This window comes from Hylaeus anthracinus, unplaced genomic scaffold (genome assembly GCF_026225885.1).
Source record: "Hylaeus anthracinus isolate JK02 unplaced genomic scaffold, UHH_iyHylAnth1.0_haploid 12001, whole genome shotgun sequence".
Lineage (NCBI taxonomy): Eukaryota > Metazoa > Arthropoda > Insecta > Hymenoptera > Colletidae > Hylaeus > Hylaeus anthracinus.
In genome coordinates, this window is record NW_026534348.1 from 11,271,723 (window position 1) to 11,292,613 (window position 20,891).

At 36.2% G+C, this 20,891-nt stretch overlaps 2 protein-coding genes and 1 long non-coding RNA gene across 7 annotated transcripts; 2 read left to right on the forward strand and 1 right to left on the reverse strand.

Moving 5' to 3' along the window:
* The first annotated feature begins 183 nt into the window (after nt 1–183).
* On the forward strand, nt 184–3,154 carry LOC128890900 (TAF5-like RNA polymerase II p300/CBP-associated factor-associated factor 65 kDa subunit 5L). Of its 2 annotated transcripts, XM_054149882.1 has the most exons (10): nt 184–523; nt 626–783; nt 900–1,239; nt 1,316–1,548; nt 1,617–1,799; nt 1,892–2,044; nt 2,148–2,295; nt 2,380–2,548; nt 2,635–2,818; nt 2,899–3,154. In XM_054149882.1, the coding sequence occupies exons 1-10, from the start codon at nt 455–457 to the stop codon at nt 3,029–3,031; spliced, it is 1,770 nt and encodes a 589-aa protein (XP_054005857.1). In that variant the 5' UTR covers nt 184–454; the 3' UTR covers nt 3,032–3,154. The 2 variants fall into 2 exon arrangements, with proteins under 2 accessions (XP_054005857.1, XP_054005858.1); XM_054149883.1 differs by lacking the exon at nt 184–523 and having other exon boundaries at nt 656–794; nt 994–1,239; nt 2,899–3,152.
* On the reverse strand, nt 3,066–18,950 carry LOC128890898 (inositol 1,4,5-triphosphate receptor associated 2-like). Of its 4 annotated transcripts, none has more exons than XM_054149877.1 (13): nt 18,201–18,939; nt 12,484–13,055; nt 10,077–10,254; nt 8,937–9,283; nt 6,637–6,827; nt 6,076–6,109; nt 5,437–5,577; nt 4,573–4,802; nt 4,358–4,454; nt 3,928–3,993; nt 3,735–3,850; nt 3,434–3,658; nt 3,066–3,339 (listed from the first exon to the last, which is right to left on the reverse strand). In XM_054149877.1, the coding sequence occupies exons 2-13, from the start codon at nt 13,006–13,008 to the stop codon at nt 3,186–3,188; spliced, it is 2,304 nt and encodes a 767-aa protein (XP_054005852.1). In that variant the 5' UTR covers nt 13,009–13,055; nt 18,201–18,939; the 3' UTR covers nt 3,066–3,185. The 4 variants fall into 4 exon arrangements, 2 of the variants coding, with proteins under 2 accessions (XP_054005852.1, XP_054005851.1); XM_054149876.1 differs by having other exon boundaries at nt 3,434–3,661; nt 18,201–18,930; XR_008460706.1 differs by lacking the exon at nt 3,066–3,339 and having other exon boundaries at nt 3,526–3,661; nt 3,735–3,846; nt 18,201–18,949.
* LOC128890904 (uncharacterized) lies at nt 18,334–20,537 on the forward strand. The gene is made up of 3 exons (XR_008460709.1): nt 18,334–18,460; nt 19,065–19,143; nt 19,222–20,537. It is a non-coding gene; the product is annotated as an uncharacterized LOC128890904 (long non-coding RNA).
* Nucleotides 20,538–20,891: the final 354 nt, after the last annotated feature.

Consider the following 20,891-nt stretch of genomic DNA (forward strand, 5'->3'; position numbering starts at 1 on the left):
GACCCTGAATATGTGTATGTAGCAACTCAAGGATAACAATTACGTTTCTGCGAGAATGATGGGAGAAGGAATATACTCTTGTCCTCAGATTTTCAGAATGATTAATAAGCAGCTGCTATTTAATTATAGATTCATCAATTTTAAGTATAATTGTATAAAATGTAAATGCTTGAAAAAAGTAGTAGTGGAAATAGTATGCTGTGTAGTAGTATACCGGTTGGAGTTTCATTCACTTTCTACTTCATTGATGAAAATATATATCATACAGGCGGACATTCAAACTCATTGTTCTTCAGACTAATTTTTGATGAAGTATCGATAATGTTTACATTTTATTCACTCTTTAAATAGTCGTGAGAACATTTTAATTTTAACGACTTTCGTTACTCGACACCTTTCATATGGTTGAGTCTGTCAAAACTTTTGAATGTAACCAACGTGTAATTCCAAAAAGATGAAACGATTAAAGAGTGAATTAATTAATGCCACAATTGAGTCATATTTGAAACGACGTCATTACCAGGCACGTTACTTTCTCACTTTTATCTCACAAAATTTATGTAAAATTGAAAAATAGGTGGTAAACGTAACATAACCTCTTGTCACTTTTTAACATTGATTATAGACCAGCGAGGTTTTCTGCAAAAGCAATCAAGTATACTGTCGAACCAGCGATGAAATGACTTTAAATGCAACTGCTGCCTCTGCTACATCTCAAGATAATTCCATCATTTTCAGTGCTATTAGCATCGATGTTGCTGCTGCAGATCAAGCATATCAACGGTATATCCTCTGTCCTATTTAAACTTCATCAATGTTATTTTAATGTGACAAACTCTATATAATCAGACTTTTATATATCTTTCTTTTTAATGCTGTGTATATATTATTTCTATTAGATTAAAGATGTGGGTAAATATTGCAATCGATGATAAGTTGAAAATGGAATTAAAAGGGCTTTTATACCCTGTATTTTGTCACTTATATTTAGAGATGCTACACGCTGGTAACAGGCAAGCGGCGATTCAGTTTCTAAAATCGCATCAAAATGAATTTAATAGCGAAACAGAAAAAGACTTTTTAGAAGAGCTATCCAGTGTATTTTCAGTACAAGACATTGAGTTGAGACCTTTGGTTAATTCATTTAGAACTAGAAAATACAAAGTGGATATGTCTGATATTGCTCATTTATGTCTTCAACAGTTTCTTGCAAAACATGGACATATTATATTAATGCAGGTAATTAAGGAATATCGGATTAAATGTAAAAATTGTTAGTTAATATTAATATGTAACTTTTTCTTTTGGATATCAGATAATAAATACACATGTGACAATAATTAAAAAAATGGATGTGCCTGAAACACATGCAGAAGGATGCGAAGAAACAGGTACACGATGCGAAGTAGGAATTAATGGATATGTAGAGCAGCCATCTGGAACTGGAGCTGATCGTGAAATGCGAGAATTGCAAGAAGCTATAAGATTAATTCGTAATAATGTGCATCAACCTCTACGAATATTCACAGTGAATAATGCAATTGAAAAGTAATAATATATAAATATAATTTTAGATTTTAGTTGTAGGAAAAGATTTATTCAATAGCTTATTTCAGTGCGAGTAGTGGCGTAATTCCGCCAAATATGGACAAATTAGCAGTAGGATTTAGTACTACAGAAATTAGGCTGTGGGGTATAAATGAAACAGTATTAATCAAGCCAAAGTATGAAGAACCTTCCTTCTCGTTTGCCTCCGACACTCCGTTTTTACACAAGTTTTATGAAACTGGAGACAGAACGTAAGTCTTTATAATTATTTGCTCAAGTAAATTATAATATATTATTTAAGTAAACTAATTTAAAACTGTAAGTTTGCATAATTCATTTGAAGGACTGAAGGAGGGGCAGTGATACTTAGAGGACACACGGATATTGTACATGATTTAAGGTTTATTCCAGAATCAGAAATTTTACTTTCTGTATCTAGTGATAAAGACATGAGGGCGTGGAGACTTAACGATTACTCATGTGCCGCGATTTATAGGTATATCCATATATTCATTTACATCATAAAAAAATAGTAATACACTTAACGACGCTTTTAGAGATATACAGTTGTCATGATATTTAAAAATAATTTGTTACAGCGGTCACAGTTATCCTGTATGGTGTATGGATCTTAGTGTGTTCAATTTGTATGTGGCAACTGGTTCTCATGATAGAACCGCCAAATTATGGTCGTTAGATAGAATATTTCCATTGCGCATATTTGCTGGTCATTTTTTAGATATAAATGTAAGTATTCTATCCAAAAAATTAATCCGTATTTTGATTCAGATCTTGTTTCTTGTAAACGAGATATTGTGTTTTTTTTTTCAGTGCGTAAAGTTTCATCCAAATGCTCGATATTTAGCGACTGGGTCCGCTGATAAGACTGTTAGATTGTGGGATAAAGACGACGGAAATTTATTAAGGGTATATATCGGAGCACAGTCAACAATTTATAGTTTAGCCTTTAGTCCAGACGGAAAGTATTTGGCAGCTGCTGGTAACACATCTTATCTTAATCTTTCGTTAAATAATAAATAATGCCTGTAATTTTACAGCATCTTAATTAATACTTTATTCCCCTAGGCGATGACAAATCTATCTTTGTTTGGGATTTAGCAACTAATGGATTGTTAACCGAACTTAAAGGACACGAAGACACGATTATGAATTTAGACTGGAGTTTTGATGGTCAGTACATAGCTAGCGGAAGTTTAGACGGCACGATTCGTTTATGGCCTACCCATGACCATATAAAAACTGTTAATAGGTAATTTGTAGTTTAATCAATTAAATGACATTTATTTTTTATATTGCAACGCTATATTTCAACTGTACTATTTTTTTCAGCAATTCGTCAAACGTAGTACCTGAATCGGAATCACCACAAATATACTCAACTTATTGCTCGAGTATTCTTTCCTTACGATATTACAATAAAAATAATTCACTCGTGTGTATCGGAACGGTGGACAATTTGTAATATATTAAATTAAAAAATAATTAAATCCAATATATTTGTAATCCTGGTCTTTTATTATTTTACCTTATAAATATTTTTACACTCTGAATAAATTTTTAATACTGTAATACCCTAGTAGACAAGATTAACCTTTAGATCATACAATTGAAATCGATCATTTTGTTAGGGTAGTCATGTGTTCGCACGTATTCACCGATGAAGTAATGTAATTTGCATAAAATCCAAGGAAGAAGATCAATGCGCACCATAGTATCGGCCGCCATGTTTGGAAGTTTCTAGTTATTCGTAAGGGTTCGGCCTTTCTTATACTGAAACAAAAAATTCAGCGAGTTGTGTTAAATACTTTTACACAAAACATTTCAGTTCTTTTTTATCTCCACTACAATTTGATCGAGAAATTACCACGATATTAATTGTTTTTCAACGTGTTTGGTCATGCTGGATTCTAAGAAAGACGATGACGACAATGATCGATCTTCGTTTTCCGCGTTATTGCTAACGTCACAATTCACAGACTCAATATTATTCGCTTGATCGTGTCTTAGAAGATTATTATTCTCTTCCAAAGAGTTCCTCCTCGACTCGATCTGTTCAGAAATGTCGCGTAACTCGGTGACGCTACTGGAGCTGCTAAATTGTACAAAAGTCCATTTGTAATACCAAATATTCCTCCCAAATAATGCTTGGAAAAAGTAATACAAACTCTGTTCGATTTAGTTTCTCATTTTCCCATCGTTGCATATCGGAGCACAACGATGGCCTCCTTTGTGTTATTAGGGTAACTCTACCGGAAACGGAATTACGTTGTCTAGGACCTTCCTGAATACAGAAATAAGTAGATAACAGATCTATTATCTTGTTATATAAAATGATACCTAGTCGATAGGAGATATTACCTTTATCACATCTTGCGTAAATATAGGCCCTGAAAATGTTGCAATGCTCGCTCTCCTTCTAGACACCTGCACAGGAAATTCATTAAGAAACGAAGTAACGAACGCCAAATGGATTTGCAAGTTGCAAGATTATTAGAAGTTGCTATCTACTTGTGTACGTAATGAGGCAGAATGTATATTTGAATATCTCGCTAATGTTTGACCTTATGATAGTCACAACCAAGGATGGCGCATTCAAATGATTTTTGAATTGATATTCGTCTAAACTACTGAATATATTTGTTCAGTTCTAAGAGCAAGTGGCGAACGACCTGATATTCAATTATTCACTCGAACTGTGTATTCATTTTGTTGTACTAAGCGAATTAAATCGAAGCTTATACTTTCAAGTGACCCCTCTACCTAAAACCGTTTCTCTTCGTTCTCTTACCATAGCTCGATTATTGGAGTAACGTAATTTAGACGCATCGTCGCCCATCTCTCCTGTGCCCTCCTCGATCACGATGTTGTGCATCAACAAGATTCGTCTGAAATCCAACAAATCCTACATTTCGCAGTTTTTATTAAATCAAATAAAAATAATCCTGATTCTTTCGATCGTCGTTAATTTATTAATTCGCGGCATTTACGTTAATCTATCCTTACTTGATCTCAGCGATTTCCGTGGCCAGATTCTCACACCTCGAACGCAGCGTTCGAAGATACTTGTCCGCTATGAAAACTCCTCCACAGACCCTTTGCTCTTGTTGCACTGCTCCGAGAGTTTCAGCAGCGTAACAGGTCCTACGAACGCATTTCTTTATAGTCTCTAGCCTGCAACGGACCTTTTCCACTTTCTCCATCGATTCCCTGTCTGTGCACAGCGGCGATAACTCCTGGATCATTGAACAAATTAATAATTAATAGGGTTTGAGTCTTCAGGGAAGGACTCCTGCTTTTTTGGAGATAAAGGTCGATTCTTCTACAGCATCAAGGGCCTCAAGATGATTAATGGATCTAACAGCAGCTTGTATCGTTTCTTAATGATTGTGATCAATATTATCTTTTCATCAACGTTATTTTGCTCACATGAGAATTTTTGGTAAGGATTTTTGTTAAGGTTTATATTTTTCATGGAGATCCAAAACCATCAAGATGACGACTTAAACCTCTTCTAATTTAATGTGTACTACGTTATATTTTTCAAGGAATTTCAGAAGCATCCAAATGACGACTTAAACATCTCGTAATTTTATATGGACCACATCATACTTTAATTTCAACGATATCGCTAACATCGCTTCCGAAGAATGATTGGTAATAAACGTAACGAAATTGTAATTAACGTAATCAAACATTTATTATGCTATTTATTTTTGTAACTCCATCGTAGTTCAAGTATTTCGTTCAAATTCATGTTCATTGACAGTTAACTTTCAGAATTAATTGTTTTAATTCTTCGGTGAAAAGCACTGTCGCCCATATATGGGCGACGTGGCGATGAACGTGTTAAACGTGCCGTGCGCTTACCTGTATGTCTTCCTGCATTTTCTGAATTTCACCGGTGAAGTTACGTTCTGATAGATCTCGTTGTCGCCGAGATAATATTAATCTCCGATGCAAGGTGATCCTGTCTGTACTGAGCCCTATCGAGAACGCGATGTATCTGCGCTGCAATTAAAAACCGTCACCGTTTTCGAACAATAAATTTCAATTTGAACGCAGCGTTGTACAGGATGGTTCATGGAAATTATCGTAAGCTATTGTCTCAAGATCTTTTGAAAATAGTGGCAGAATTCATGTTTGATCATTTTTAGCACACTGAGACCTTTTGATCTATGCCTGTGTTTCTCAACTTTTTTTTTGGCTCGTGGCTTCTAACGAGTTTTAATTATAGCCCCCACTTCTCGTGATTCCTATTCGTTTGTATCTATTGGTATGATATTTAATATTATTTAAGAAAGTATATCAATGATAATCGTAAATATATTTGTAGCACTATATTTTTATTAGTTACTTCAATTTCAGTATTTGTGTTACTAGAGTTTTTTTAGAGTAACAATTAAATCAATGTTAACTTCGATATTATTAATTAAGGCTCAGGTGAAATACGTTTACATTAAAGTATCCCGAGAAAATAGCCTAGAGAGGAAATAGTAATTTGTATACCTCGAGCTCGTTTTCTGATATCGCAAAGTTCTCTCTGAAACAAACAAACACAAATATATATATACGTATATTCGTCACGTGGATGCCATAAGCATTCTAAAAATACCTACGTGACTTATAAAAATGCAACAATGTCGTTCCAATCTACATGTTTATGTTTCTCTAAAAATAGATCCCTCATAGAATATTTCACATTTATTTTACATATTACAACTCTTATTTTGGATCGATACTTTTTTTTAGATATGATCACGATTCCCAAATCGTGCCACCATAAAGTTTCTCGAATGGTCCCGGTACGATTTATGCTTGACATGTAAATAAAGAAGACTGATTTCACTTCCGCCGCGATGAAGCACGTATGCCAAACACGATCAGTGCATAAAATGTGCATTATGGGTTATGGATGTATTAAAGTTGTGGAAGATTACGAAAAAAAAAAAAAAAAATGGAATCATTCATGGAATACTAATTTCCTCGCGTTTTAAATCTGGAGCGATTAATCTTTGACGCGGTCGTTCATGTACCACAGAAGGAGATGAAGATTACTCGATCGTTTACCTGTACAAAGTGTTTGTTTCTTCGAAGTTCGATAATCTCATTCTCTGCAGCCGAGCATCAGTGAAGCTAGGAAAAGCCCGAATCTGCTCTCTGTCCTCGGATGATTCCAGTCTGCTGCATCTGCAGCCTTTTGCATTTTGGTATTGTTCGCCGTCGCCCTCTGACAAGGACCTCCTCCCGTCAGAAAATTTCTGCATCCAACAATATCGTCCTTACTTCAAACTGCAATGGTGTATCAACTAACGTTGTTTTATTCTTTCAGAAAATACCCAAGAATAAATGTCCTCGCAAGGAAACAAAAACTAAATGGAGCTTCTGGTAGTTTGCTTTAACGAAATTCAAGGAATGGGAATTTGAGATAGTCGATCCTTTGCGATATTACATCGTGTGGGACTCTAAAGAAAATGTATTCAAATTGGATAATTTAGAAGCCACCGTATAAAATTGATAATATAATTAAATATCCAATATGTATTAGATTAAAAGTCTGTGATGTTAAAAATATATTAAATTGAAAAATTTGGTAGTCAGGATATAAAATGCATAGTACGATTAAAAATCTAGAATATATCAGATTAAAAATCTGTGACATTAAAAATATATTAACTTGGAAAATTTGGTAGTCACCATATAAAATGTACAATACAATTAAAGATCTATAATATTAGATAAGATAAAATCCTATATAACGAATAATAAAGGCAGACACAGTTGTTAGTATAATCTCTCCGGTTTGGCCAGCAGAGGAAGAACACAGTGGCTCCAAGGACCCCTGGCGTAACAAGCACTCACTTGCTCCTCTCTCTACGTGGAACTACATTCATTATTTCGAAATGACCTGGACGCAATTTCAAAGAATATCCTCTATTCGCTAAATACACTGCTTTTCAGTCTGTCGGCCTATAAATATCTCATTACGCGATTCGAAACTGAAAGAGAGTTTCGGACGGATGCGGCTCGATTTCAAATTTCTCGGTAATATATCCCGCGCGGTTCGTCCAGAGCAAATATTATTTTTCCTATCGAACGGAATAGATCGCCAGATGCAGTGCTACCATGTGGTACATCAACGATTCAAGGTACATCAAATATTTAGGATGTCTGGCGGTGTCGAAGATCTGCGTCGCGAACACGATGGCGCTTTCTTTCTTATTTTTTGTTTTTATTATTATTGATTTGATCAGGACAATGTTTTCCTGATAGGAATCGAACGAGGAAAATGTTGAGCTTTCAGGTGATAGAGAGTTAATCTCAGGGTACTTGACAATCAGGGATCAACTGTCATGTGATAGAATGTAGCGCAAGAAGTTAAGAAATAATGTAAAGCATTGTAATATGTGAAGTCAAGGATTGATGTAAGCCAATGTGAAAGGACATACGTGCAATGTAAGGATTATGTGCCCAGGAAATTATTTATATTATATATAAAGCTTACAAGAAAAGCCTACTTGATAATAAGGGTCGGAAACTTTAAGGGTGGTTTTATATGGCAAGATTAAATAGGAATCGAGTTTGCAGTTTCATCGTTGAAGATAGGTGTAAAAGCCCTCAGAAGCCAGGGATTGCGATCGCCATGCAATAATCAGCTGATTGATGGCTAAGGTAGTGGGTCTGAATTAGGTCTGAGTCAGGTATGGTTCAGGTCTGGGTTCTCTAATAGTGACCTGTCCGAGACTATTAATGAGCTTGCCTATATTAGCATGCCTCTATATTTAAATAAATGTACAGTTCCGAAAGACACGAATCCATAAATACAATTGTGTTTTCATAGAAGCAAACGAGCATTCGAATCGAATCACTTTTCCATAGAACGTTCGATTCCTGGATTCCATAAAACTCAGAGAACGTGTTACCTTAAACGCGAACGAGATTTTCCCAGAACTACGTTTTCAGAAATGGTAAACGTAAATCATCGAAGACTGTTACAAAGGCTTGCTTTAAATTGCACGTTACTAGCAAATATAATCCGAGGTCGAAAGCAGAATTTAAATAAAATATGAAAAGAAAAAATATATTATCGGAATTGTCCTCCAAATTTTACTCGAGAGTATGCATCCTACGTGTCTTTCTTAAAAAAGAATTATGTCCACTTTACCCCAACAATAAGAATATTCCTAGAATATTTCCACTTCCCTCCGAACACCCTCAAAATCGTCACAATTTCCCCGAAAATTGTCTTTCGTCCACCTAATATAAACTCGAGTGTTACGAGCCACGGAAATATTGCATTTTTTATGCGGACATCCTATTGTACATCGATCGAAAGTTAACGGATAAACAATAACGCAGGGATTACCAACTTGTCGCTTCTCTGGTGTCGATCGAGATTCCTCGAGGTCTTCCGTTCTCTTTTCGTCGAGCGGCTCACCCGAATCCGGTTTCCCTGGGGCATCACCGATGGAAAAAGACGACGAGGGTTGCGGGGGAATTCTACCACTCCTTGGCACCGCGTTCCACGAGGTCTCGTCTGGCGGACGGCTCGCGTTCAGGATTCCCCCGATCGGCTCGTCCTCGTTATCCGAACCGATCGAGCTATCCTCGTGACTCGACATTTCTGGATCGACTGGTGTGTATTTGCCGCGACGACCAGCACTCGACGCGCTCGGAAACGCGCGGGGCGACGCCGAATCCCTGATCTTAGCCAGATCTGCGAACCAGGGGATTGGGACTTGAACAATATACATTTATTATATTTTTAGTTTTTCGTGCTCCACTGCGAATCGAAGAGCTTGTTACCGCCATAAAACCATATTTAACGCGCTACGAACCGATCGGGGAACCACCGTGCACTTTAGAGTGCCCGTGGCGGCTGTAGGGTGATCTACAGTGGGAGGTTATAGAGAAAAGGTGCTTCGAGGGAGAGTAGTCGATCTTCAGGTGGGCCATATTTTTGGAGTTGACAGGGTTAGATATTGCCTTATTTTTTGTTTTGATTTTTATGGATGTAGGGATATTTTTTAATTTACTTCGAAAGGTTGAAATTATTCGTAGTTGTGAATTTTAATATTTTGTTCGATATTCTATTTAATATTCTGTTTTTCATTCAGTCGGCTATGATTTAACGCTAAAGGGTTAGAGAAGCGAAAACAGAAATTTATACAAGACCGAGACTCGTTAGTGAACTATTGACGCAATTGTACAGTGGAATGAATTTTTATCTTTTATAACAAGTAAACGATTTTTTTCTGTTTTCTTCCAAATGATTCCACAATAAAAAAAACGTGTTACTTCATGTTTCGCACTAATTTTGATACCGAATATGGTATTGTATATTGCACAGCTTCAGTTTTATTTTTATTTTTAATCACGTGCCTCAAGGAACCTCCTCAAATCTCCATTAAGTTACAGTATAGGCAGATATGTTACTATTAACAACTTTTGTTTCATAATGAAGTTAGGTTTATGATGCAAACGTTTTGGAAACAAGCTAGTTTATTTACCGTTGCTCTGGATCGAAGTTGCTGATCGCGGAGCGCATTTAGGCGCGAAATTGCTCGACGAACCAATGGAGGAATATCTCCCACCATTTTCTAATTTTTCATTGATAGGTAAGGCGGAATCGTCAGATCCTGGAGACGAGGTCCTGTGCGAATCGGTAGCGACACTTTCGTCGGCATCCTGATCGAAAATAAGCATAATTACGGCCGTGAAAATTGTTTTTAACTCTTAACGGTCTTGTGTCAGACTTTCCGTTTTAAAGAATTATTGAATGCCCAGATTTGGTCAATTCTAGAGACTCTTGTGCCAATAACCGTATTGTTTATAATTTTTCTTTAATCGAGAGTCTTGGGTACCCTAAGCGTTCTGTTGGATGAGTGAGACACATAAAAAGAAAAGAAATAGAAAAGTTAGTATGTCTTCCTATGTATCAAAAAACATGAAGAAATTGTTCATCAAAACATAAACCGCAAAGACGAAGAAAAAGGAATCGCTATAAAATAATTTTAATACATAGAAAATGTACCCTACAAGTGTTCACAGAAGGAATATAATTATTTTTGATTTTCGTTCAACAATTCTCAAATAAACGAGACCTTTTGTTTACAAAGATCAGTAAACTGACATCAAAGAGGCCCCGAACAATGGATCGAGCAATTCTATCGATAAAGAAATAAAACCATGCTTGATCCGTCAGCGGCAATTCATTCATTCCTCTAAAAACAAACGAACCTCGTTTTAATTCGCAATATTTCGACCGAAACACCAGAAATTTTCAACCGAAATATGGTAAGGGTTATTGACACAAAGGTTAATAAACAGTCTGTCCCCCCCCTCGCCGCCCCTCGCGTAGGAATTTTCTAAAGTCTGCAACGAAACGTCCGAAAGCGTTTTCCAGCGAAAATATTTTCGTAGCGATTGGCAGCGACGTTTCAAGGAGAATAATTTCATTTACCGTCGCCGTCAAAGATTCGGTTTACTGTAAAAATAAAGCTCGGACCTAAATACTCTTCCGAGAGAACAGCATCGGTGGCCGTTAAGAGTTAATTCTCGCAGTTCCGACGGTCAAAGTTTCTGGCATAGATGGGCAAAATTCTTATCTAGGTAAACGTGCCGAGTAATGAATCAAAGATACGTGCTTGGTATTTCAATTGTACAGAAAAATATTTCACAGTGGTCAAATATAAATTTAGCGATAGAATAGAATGTGTACCGTGAGTAAATAGCTAGGTGTTGGTTTATTCAACACCTATCGCAGTGTTTCTCAAGTAAGAGGCTCCTAAATGTATTAGTAAACGTCGTAAGCTCTTGGGAGAAAGAAAAGGCTTAGTAGAATTGAAACAAAATAGTACTTCCTGTACTATCATATTATGATTAAGAACATTTCATAAAAGAAAAACGTGCTCCACTTAATTTTTGTGATAAATAGCAATGTCCCTGAAGTTTCATCAAGACAGTTTTATACCTGTGATATATTTACCACTCTTTATTTCGTTTGTAAGATAATTTCACCGTAAACCTCCTTAATAATTTAACCCTTTGCATTCGAGGCCTTTTTTTTGTGGTATCTACCAGCAACTCGAGATGTTTCTTTGCATTCTATCTGCCATAAATTCGAAGCTATTTAGATTTGAGAATAAGGTCACCTTTACCTCACCGACAATCATTTCATCGACACTTGTGGCTCCAAAGAAATGAAACCTAAAGAAACGTTAGGTATTGTAGATTTTCTGCATGAAACCTAATGGCGACTGACAAGGGAACGTATCCAACTGTCCGTCTCCGATTTTGATGAAACTTGATGGGTACGTTAAGCAGGTGAAAATAAGGGAGACGTATTTTTTTATAGCTGCCCAATCGTAAGTTTAGGGGTTGAAAAAATAGGAGGAAAATGTATCGTATTATACATCAATGGATTCGGAAAGCAATTTCCGTTCATTTTTGTCGTTATATACATTTCTCTATCTCTCAAAATAACGTAACAAAAAATACTTTTGTTATAAACAAATTACATTTTACAAAATCTGTGACCACTTTGTGTTTTACTTCATGAAACCATGAAACTTTTCTCTAAGAAGATTTCTTATATCTATTGTAGTTTTCGAGATGGCATTTTTCTGCTGAAACCACAAGGGGCGATTTCAACTCCTAAACTTGCGATTGGGCAGCTATAAAAAAATACGTATCCCTTATTTTCACCTAAACAGGTGAATATTAAACAGTGTACCCACCAAGTTTCATCAAAATCGGAGACGGACAGTTGGATATGTTCCCTTGTGAGAATCACCTCTCGAGTGCAAAGGGTTAATTCCACTCGGGGGGAACTTCACGAAGAAGTAAAGTCCGAGAAACACTGGTCAGTTATCCAAATAAAATTTTTGCCCAACTCTGGCAACTTCCAAAGCTTACTTTGCCCTCGTGATTACTGTTCAATTTGAAATGCTTCGCTTCGTGCTTTCTCGCAGCTTTATCGACAGCGTCCTCCCTAACTCTCGGCAGCTTGAACGCTGATAGAGGCACGGTTTTCGACTTGGAAAATTGAACGTTGCTGTACGTCCTTTCGCTGAGACGATCAGGTGAGGACCCACTGAGGAACTTGCCGCTCTCTATCAACGAACGACAATTGTTGACGAAACCTTTCTTGCACGGGCTCGTTTCCTCGTTGCTCCTCGGCTCTCCATCTTGAGCTTTTTCCAGATGAACGGAAGGGCTGCTGGAGGTACGTCGGAACTCGTACGCCTCGCCCTGATTTTTTGAAGCGATCACGTCGAACGATCGACAAAACACCGACAACTTTCGTTGGGGAACTTTTAGATTATTCTCGTTGTCAGTCTCCGAGCAGGCAGCTTTCAGACGAGCGATCCGTTGCTCTTCGGTATCTGGCTTCGATGATCGACGGTCTGCTTTTTGGGACGCTTTCGTAGACTCGTCCATTTGATGATTCGTGATAATTAGCGAGGACACTTCGTCAACTGTTCAACCTAGTCAAATTCGGCTAATGGTAATATTCGTTATGTAAGGTGACTAGGGTTACGTGGACTTTTTAGTTTTTGGAGTTGGCAGGGTTAGATATTGCCTTATTTTTTGTTTTGATTTTTATGGACGAAGGGATATTTTTTAATTTACCTCAAAAGGTTGAAATTATTCGTAGTTGTGAATTTTAATATTTTGTTCGATACTCTATTTAATATTCTGTTTTTCATTCAGTCGGCTATGATTTACGCTGATTAACGCTGATGGAATAAGAGTGGGAGTTAAGGGGAGAGTCTGGTCCAGCTAATGTATTTTTCTAATGCGTATCGTTTCCAGATATAATTAATTTTTGTTATTGAAACTTGGTTTACATATAAAGGGACGTTCAAAGAAGAAAATTTGACAGTGTAGATTTCATTTGAATGTATACATGTATACATAGATATAGCAGTCACAAGGAAAGGATTCTGTCAAAACGATGGGACGCATAGCTCATTGAATTTTTGTCCGATTCACTTGATTCAACGCTTAACACGTTGGCTGCTAAGCTAAATCTCGTAAAAATTTCAATAAAGTTAAAATTTTGTCTAGAAACTATTAAAAATTGGATAGCTTAACATCTCTCATAGTATTTAATTTTTTAACGTCGTCAAATTTACGAATCTTGTACAGATTTATTTTCATTATTGTCTCATCTATGAAATTAATTTTATTAGTTCTTTAATGACAAGGCCTGTCACCCATATCTGGGTGACGTAGCGACCAACGTGTTAAATTAAAGGTAATTAACTTTATACGCTCATGAACCTCGACTCTTAATGAATTATTATTATAGCATAAAATTATTGCAAAATAACCGCCGACATGTATCGCTTATTTTCATGTTTTTTGCCGCCATTTTTGCAATTAACAATGTTTTTTCTGCAAATTGAGATGCATACGTATTTTACGTACCTACTAAAGAAAAAATTTTCTGATTTTACCTATCAGATGTTTTCACAGGTCTCCACGTATCCCACCGTTTTCACCGAATCCTTTCCTTGCGACTACTACATATATCTATATATGTATACATTCAAATGAAATCTACACTGTCAAATTTTCTTCTTTGAACGTCCCTTTATATGTAAAAAAAAGTTTCAATAACAAAAATTAATCATATCTGGGAATTATATGCATTAGAAAAATACATTAGCTGGACCAGACTCGCCCCTAAAGGGGCAGCTCCAAAAGCAGGTCATTTTTGGAAATTTTTAATGTGAAACGTATGAAACGTGGAAGGATCAAATTTGAATACATGAATGTGTATAGTTTGAAGTATATCTTGGTAAATTTGCATTGGAAAATGTTAAGAAAACGGCGGCGTGCCATAAGTTTCCATTTCGAGAAGATATTGGATAGATCTCCTGCTACATTTGTGGATAATATGTGCGAAAGTACTCGGTGGAAATTTGAAGTCTGTCTACCGACAGTTTCTGAGATTTTACAGGGATTTTTCATCGATATTAATTCTTCTTTCATTTAATGCCTGGAAGAACGAAACATCCTAATTGCGCGAGAACAGACAAGACCGTCTTTGATATCGCTGAACAATCTTTACTAATAGAAGCCCAGGATGTTTACACGGACAACTCCGCGTGTTTGAATTTAATACCGCAATCACTTGAAATACCAGTTGAACCCTTTCATAGCAATTGCTTCTAATATCGATTTAAAATTAGCCGTAGAAGAAGAACTGGTTTCTATTTCGAGTGACGACGGTCTTGAAACCGTAAAAATAGATACTGTTTTTCCTTGCTATAGCAGGATACTCCACCCCAATAAAAATTCAGAACGTTTATATGGGCACCTCTGAACGTTTGAAATAATTTTCTATTTCGCCACGATAACGCGCAATGATTCGTTTGAATAATCGCTCGACCGTTATCTAGGCAAATTCATAATTTACTTGCTAAACATTAATTTAACTTTACAATTTACCAGGAGCACAGACATTCCCATTATATGTATATCAAACGAACAACCTTAAAGCTTGAATTCCATTAAAAATGTTTAATGTTGTTAAACAAACTCTTATATCTGAACATTGAAATTCTTGTAATTTAAAATAAATTCAAAATAAATTCAAAGTAAATTCAAATTAATTTTAATGCAATACAAGTTAATGCACGACATTTCTTTATATTATTAACGTCTCATTTTTGTCGTTTGTTTCTCTTTTATGTTTCTCAGCTTTTTTTATTGATTGTAGTTGTTTTCATCGTAGTTCGTTAATGTGACGTGATTTCTTCTTGTACTATTAAGAATATTCCCCTACACCAATGAATAAAATAACCAATCCTCGCGGTTTGAAAAAGTGTGCTAAAAACATTATTAGGCTCTGAATGTGCCGCGATGTAAAAAAACAGCTTAGGAAGCACTGCGTTAAGCTGTCTCTAGGCCTTTGCAGCGCGATCGTTAGCTCGTATGATTACCCAGAAAATTTCCACTCATGCATACATGTAGCGTCTGTTACAACTTGCTTCTACAATTTACTCCTCACTTTTGTACCCCATTTTCACGGTAATTACCCTTCTTTCAGCGTTACCTATCAAACGTGTACCCATGGAACCTCTACAACGCTAAATTATGTTTTTAAACACTTGGAAACTAAACGTCCCACCACCAACACTATTTAATGAAACAACATCGTCGAAATTCCCCGTAAAGAATCCAGATTTATTCTCCTTTACCTCAACTTTCCAAATGAATTGTTGATGTTCATCAGCGGAAAGCAGTGTCGCCCATACGCGACGCGTGACGATCAACGCATTAAAAAGATCATTACGTAACAGCGGAATATCGACGAATTGGACTCAGACGGAGTACAAGCCCAAGTCGAGCCGTCGTCAAATGAACCATAACGTTTTAATTAACCGATTGAACGCGTTTCGCCCCGCGTTTTACCGCGTCGCGATAAACAATCCGCATACATTACACCAACGGTTAATTAAAGCTGCCAATGTACCCAATTTAGCCCGGTGATCATATCATTGAAGCAATAAATTGGCTTGTCCTTGCCACGGATCGTAAACGTTAACGGCACACGTTAAACAGTCTGCATACGTTCTTAAGCGTCGCGTTCTTCATTAAGACGTCGTCGGTTGTTGGGTGAATCTGTGTTTCTAACTAATTACAGCTTCGAACGAAGACCTGACTAGAGTAGGTGCAGGCGGACTCTGGGCGCCATGTTATCGAGGTTTAGACAAAAATTTATTAAAGATAAAACGTTGGGTAGGGGGTTCTCCAAAGGAGACTTTAGTATTTTGTTCTGATTTATTCTTTTTTTTTTTTATTTGAAATGGAAGTACGATTATTAATTAAACGTGAAAGATGATGTTGAAGCGTCCACTAGCTGTTTTGTTATTAAGAGACAAGATCCTGAAGGCTCCTTGTTGGTGAACCATTAACTATAACACTTTATCTGTTGCTTGTACAATAATATTATCCTTTTGGATTAATGGTTATATGAAGCTTTTTTTTTTGCTATACTTTTATGAGAATAATCAATATTAAAGATTCAGTTTATTTTGCATTCAATAGTTACTCACACCAAGACGAAAAGTATCTACTTTTTGGTTCATCTATCTTGGATTTCGTCTCGAAATTTGACTATACAATTTTCATGTATTTTGATATGATAATAATAATGTGAATTGTCTATGTAAGTGTAGGATATACCTAGACACGGCCTTGTTCGATCATGCACTGCTCCCACGGTCAAGGGAAGCGACGTTCGTCGAAGACTGCTAATTTGTAAACGTCATTCATTGACAGCGATAAAATCACGGCAGACGCGGCTGACACAAATTCTTGCCTTGGAAAAAACATTTTGCATAAAACAGAATTCTGTACACCGCGTACAATCGCTTGCAAATTGGCGTTTTCTAACTTTGCTTCGAATCAGTGATTCTCAAATTTCTTTGGAAGATATCCCTTTGAATGTTTAAATTGTAATTTCTCAAACATTGAAAACATCGAAAACGAATTTTCGAAAACATTGCTTTGAATCGATGAAACTGTGACAAACTAAACATTAAAATGAGGTTTGTTTCGTTTGAAAATTAAGTAAATTAGCAATACAATAATAGTTTACTTTTGTAACGTAAATTATTCGTGTAATCTAGCTAATTTCGAAAAGAGCCATCACAGCCTTTTGCTATTTACACAAATTCAGAATAAATTTATGTCTGTTACTATTATTCAAACGAACAAGTCTCAACTCACAGAGTCATGAAGTAACAAATCACGTTATAATAAATTAACTGCAACTAAACAATGTTAGTCCCTATACAAAATATAAAAAATCAGATATTAGAAGATGATAATAATAATACACAATCGTATACGTCTACATATTTCACTATATCCTTGCATTACGTTGCAATTTAGTAATTTTTCTTACTTCTCAGCTTTTCTAATTAAAACTCCATCAAACTGCGTTGCAATTTTAACATAAAAAAATATCCTATCTCGACAACATTTGAAAACGACCTCGTTATTAAAAGTCCCAAAGCCAGCATCAGGATTTTACTAAATACTAGAATTTTATAAAACAAAGTTTCTTCAGTCTCTCTCATGGATATCGACTGCGTCGCTAATCTAATTAGTAACGATCTACGCGCCTAGATCAAACAGAAACTAAAATCCACCGTCTCGTAATATCCTCGTTCGTTAAGGACGCAGGTCGTCCCAGTTGATCTAAGCTTGCCCGCGGCCGTTATATTACCATGAAATCCAATTACGTGTAATAATATTAAATTTTTATAAGATTTCGCGCGCGTCGAAATCAGTCGCGTGTCTAGGGTCGCGGGCAACGCGTCCACATCTCTGCAAAACATCGTCGCCCATATTTTATAAAAAAATATATATCGATGCTACACGCGAGCAAGTAGACGGACTCGAGAGGGAATCGAAGATCACGTTCGTCGGGCACAATTAAACAAATTTATCCTTGCAACTTTCACTCTCTTCAGGCTCACAGGTGACGTAACGCGCGGGGGATTCCCGCGTTTCGTTTCGAACCTGACTCACGGTTCTAGTGGGAAAAATGGATTATTCGCAGGTCATGAATGAGAAACCTTATATATTTTAAATAAAATTCCGTTACTTACTGCATCGTGGTATTCGAGAAGACGACCAAGGAGTTACGAGGTGAAACGCACATTATCTCCACTCGGGGGATGCCTGTATCTCTGTTTGTCAATTGGCGTGTACTGCGTTCACCGTTTAGCTCATTGTTTCGACTAGTGAAGAGGCTGTATAAACTGGAAAAGGAAATATTTAAAAAAAAAAAAGATAAAAATAAAATATGGTGAAAGAAGCAACGGAATACGACTGGCACGAATGCCGCAGACAGACTGAATGCGAACGCGTATGAAGCTTGTCTCTTTCTCGCTCTAGTTCTTCTGTCCTCTCCTCGACCATTCTCTCTCTCTCTCTCTCTCTCTCTTGGTCTCCCCACCCACGATATTCTCCCCTGTTGCGATTCTTGCTCTTTTGATCCAGACTGAAATGTTTTTGTTTAATAAATGAAGACGATTATACTTTGGAGAAAATGGAAATTCACGGCTTTCAAACATTTATATTTATAATGCTCTTCGATTTAGTAAATTATTGTACCATGAAAGAAAAAGATATACACATCGAATCGAGTAACCTTCTCTTTTTCGAAGTCGGTTAGAAATGAAATTATACGGAGAATGTTGTAATATTGTTGCGGAACTCTTTCTTGTAAACATAGAGTACGAAGAAGAGAAGAATTTTTGAGCAGAGTAGAAATTATACGAAGAATGTTGTAATATTGTTGCGGAACTCTTTCTTGTAAATATAGAGTACGAAGAAGAGAAGAATTTTTGAGTAGAGTAGACGAATTAGTACGTGAATGTTTTTTTTTTAAAATCATTAATTTAAAATTATAAACTTGTACAATGTCTTTTGTGTAAGCATTTAAAAGAATAACTCGTTCAACTTTTTAGATTGAAGAGGACCACAAATATAAATGGTCGAAACATCTTTCATAAAAGTGTTTGGAGAGACAACAAGGGGGATTGTAGAGTATGTTTAAAAGAAAACGTGCATTTGAAGGGTTACAGGAGCCACACTGATACATTTTCAATATTTTTTTACCTCTAGACGCGTAGTACAAATAAAAAATATTATCGTGCTAATGACTTATGGTAAACGTTGGAGGACGATAAATACTTCGATGCTTTAACATGATAGACAAAGAAAGATTTGACGAATTAAATTTCTCTTCTTCTTCAGAACACAGAAGAACATAAGAATTGTTACGAGATGAAGCATCAAGAATCATTGATCGAAACAGAAGCCGAATGGTGTCTTGTATAAGTATCCCTTAAATTACAAATTACAGTTAAATAATAGTATCCCATTTGTGCTATTAACTTCGACTACAATTATTGGACAATAAATACATGGTACTCTGAAGGAGATCACGCTGAATTATACGTTACACGTAAAACAGGCCTCGTTACATAAACATTACATATTCATTTGAATGTTATATTTATTTATAATTAGATGCTACGCGTTGTACTAATTTATATGCTATTCTAAATACATGTTTTCTAACCATTGTAATTTCCCATGTACCGCACACGTAAACTGTAACGAATAATACTAATTCACTTTAGTTCTCATTTCTCATTACCAGAACATTATCGTGTCACAGCCAATTGAGATTCTAAGTGGCATACTGTTATGTATGAAGATCATTTCCACTGTGTATCTCGAGGAAAGTTAGTTATTTTTATTCGGATGCATTTTAAAGAAAGTATTTAGGCCAATGTCGTGCAAAGACGTCAACCCTGATGTTCTATTTTTATGGGAAACCCTGGAACGAATTGTCATGCGATCTGGCAAACGGAATTCCCATGAGATTCGATGTAAAAGTTCTGTTTCACTAACCCGACTGCGGTAAATTTATTAATATTGAATCGATGCGAGAACTAACGGCTAAATCGATGTTTCTCAAATTTCATTTCCTCGGAGGTCACGTGAAAAAGCAGAATTTTTAACGAAGAAATCAACTTCCATGTGTATTTGTAACTATTGTTACGAAAATAGATTGTTATCGTTCACGGTCATCCGACGGTGACCTGCCATCCCATTTTGTGGTGCCAGTTTTGCATATTTTTTTTGGTTTGCATTTACATTTTTCACGTTCCACGTCGATGGATGATGTTTTATCACGGTTTATCCGAGTCGAGCATTCCTTGGAATGTAAAAAAACCCTGTGCACTTTTGTTCATAATCAACGAGCCCAATTAGCGAGAGGTTCTTGAACCGGAAGTGAGAAGTAGCCATCATTGATCGATAGCTTTCCGAATACTGCGCAGATTTTTGCGTTACATAAATTCATCTTGTCCTTTTACATTTTCATATTCAACTTTTCGCATCAAATAACTATATTTTTATTTCTACTTTACTCTTTTTCAGTTCTGAAGATCTAAAGAAACGTTTTTATACTTATTTACGGGGAATCTTGTCAGCTTGTTAATTCCCTTACAACATTTCAAATCTTGAAGTTAGTAAACCTGTTCTCTAATGCTCGGTTCAAATAAAAGCGACAATGGTTTCAATAAACGTATCTAAAGTACGTTCTTTAAACACCTCGACCTTGTTTGCAGGTCTCCACCAAAGAAATCTCATTTATTAATAATATAGAATACAGTTAGCGATTAAAGAAGAACGGAAAATAAGCCTGATACATTAAAAAAATCTACTTTGAATACGTCTGCTTCAACTATCGTTCCTTTTGTTATTTCAACGCTATTCTCCTT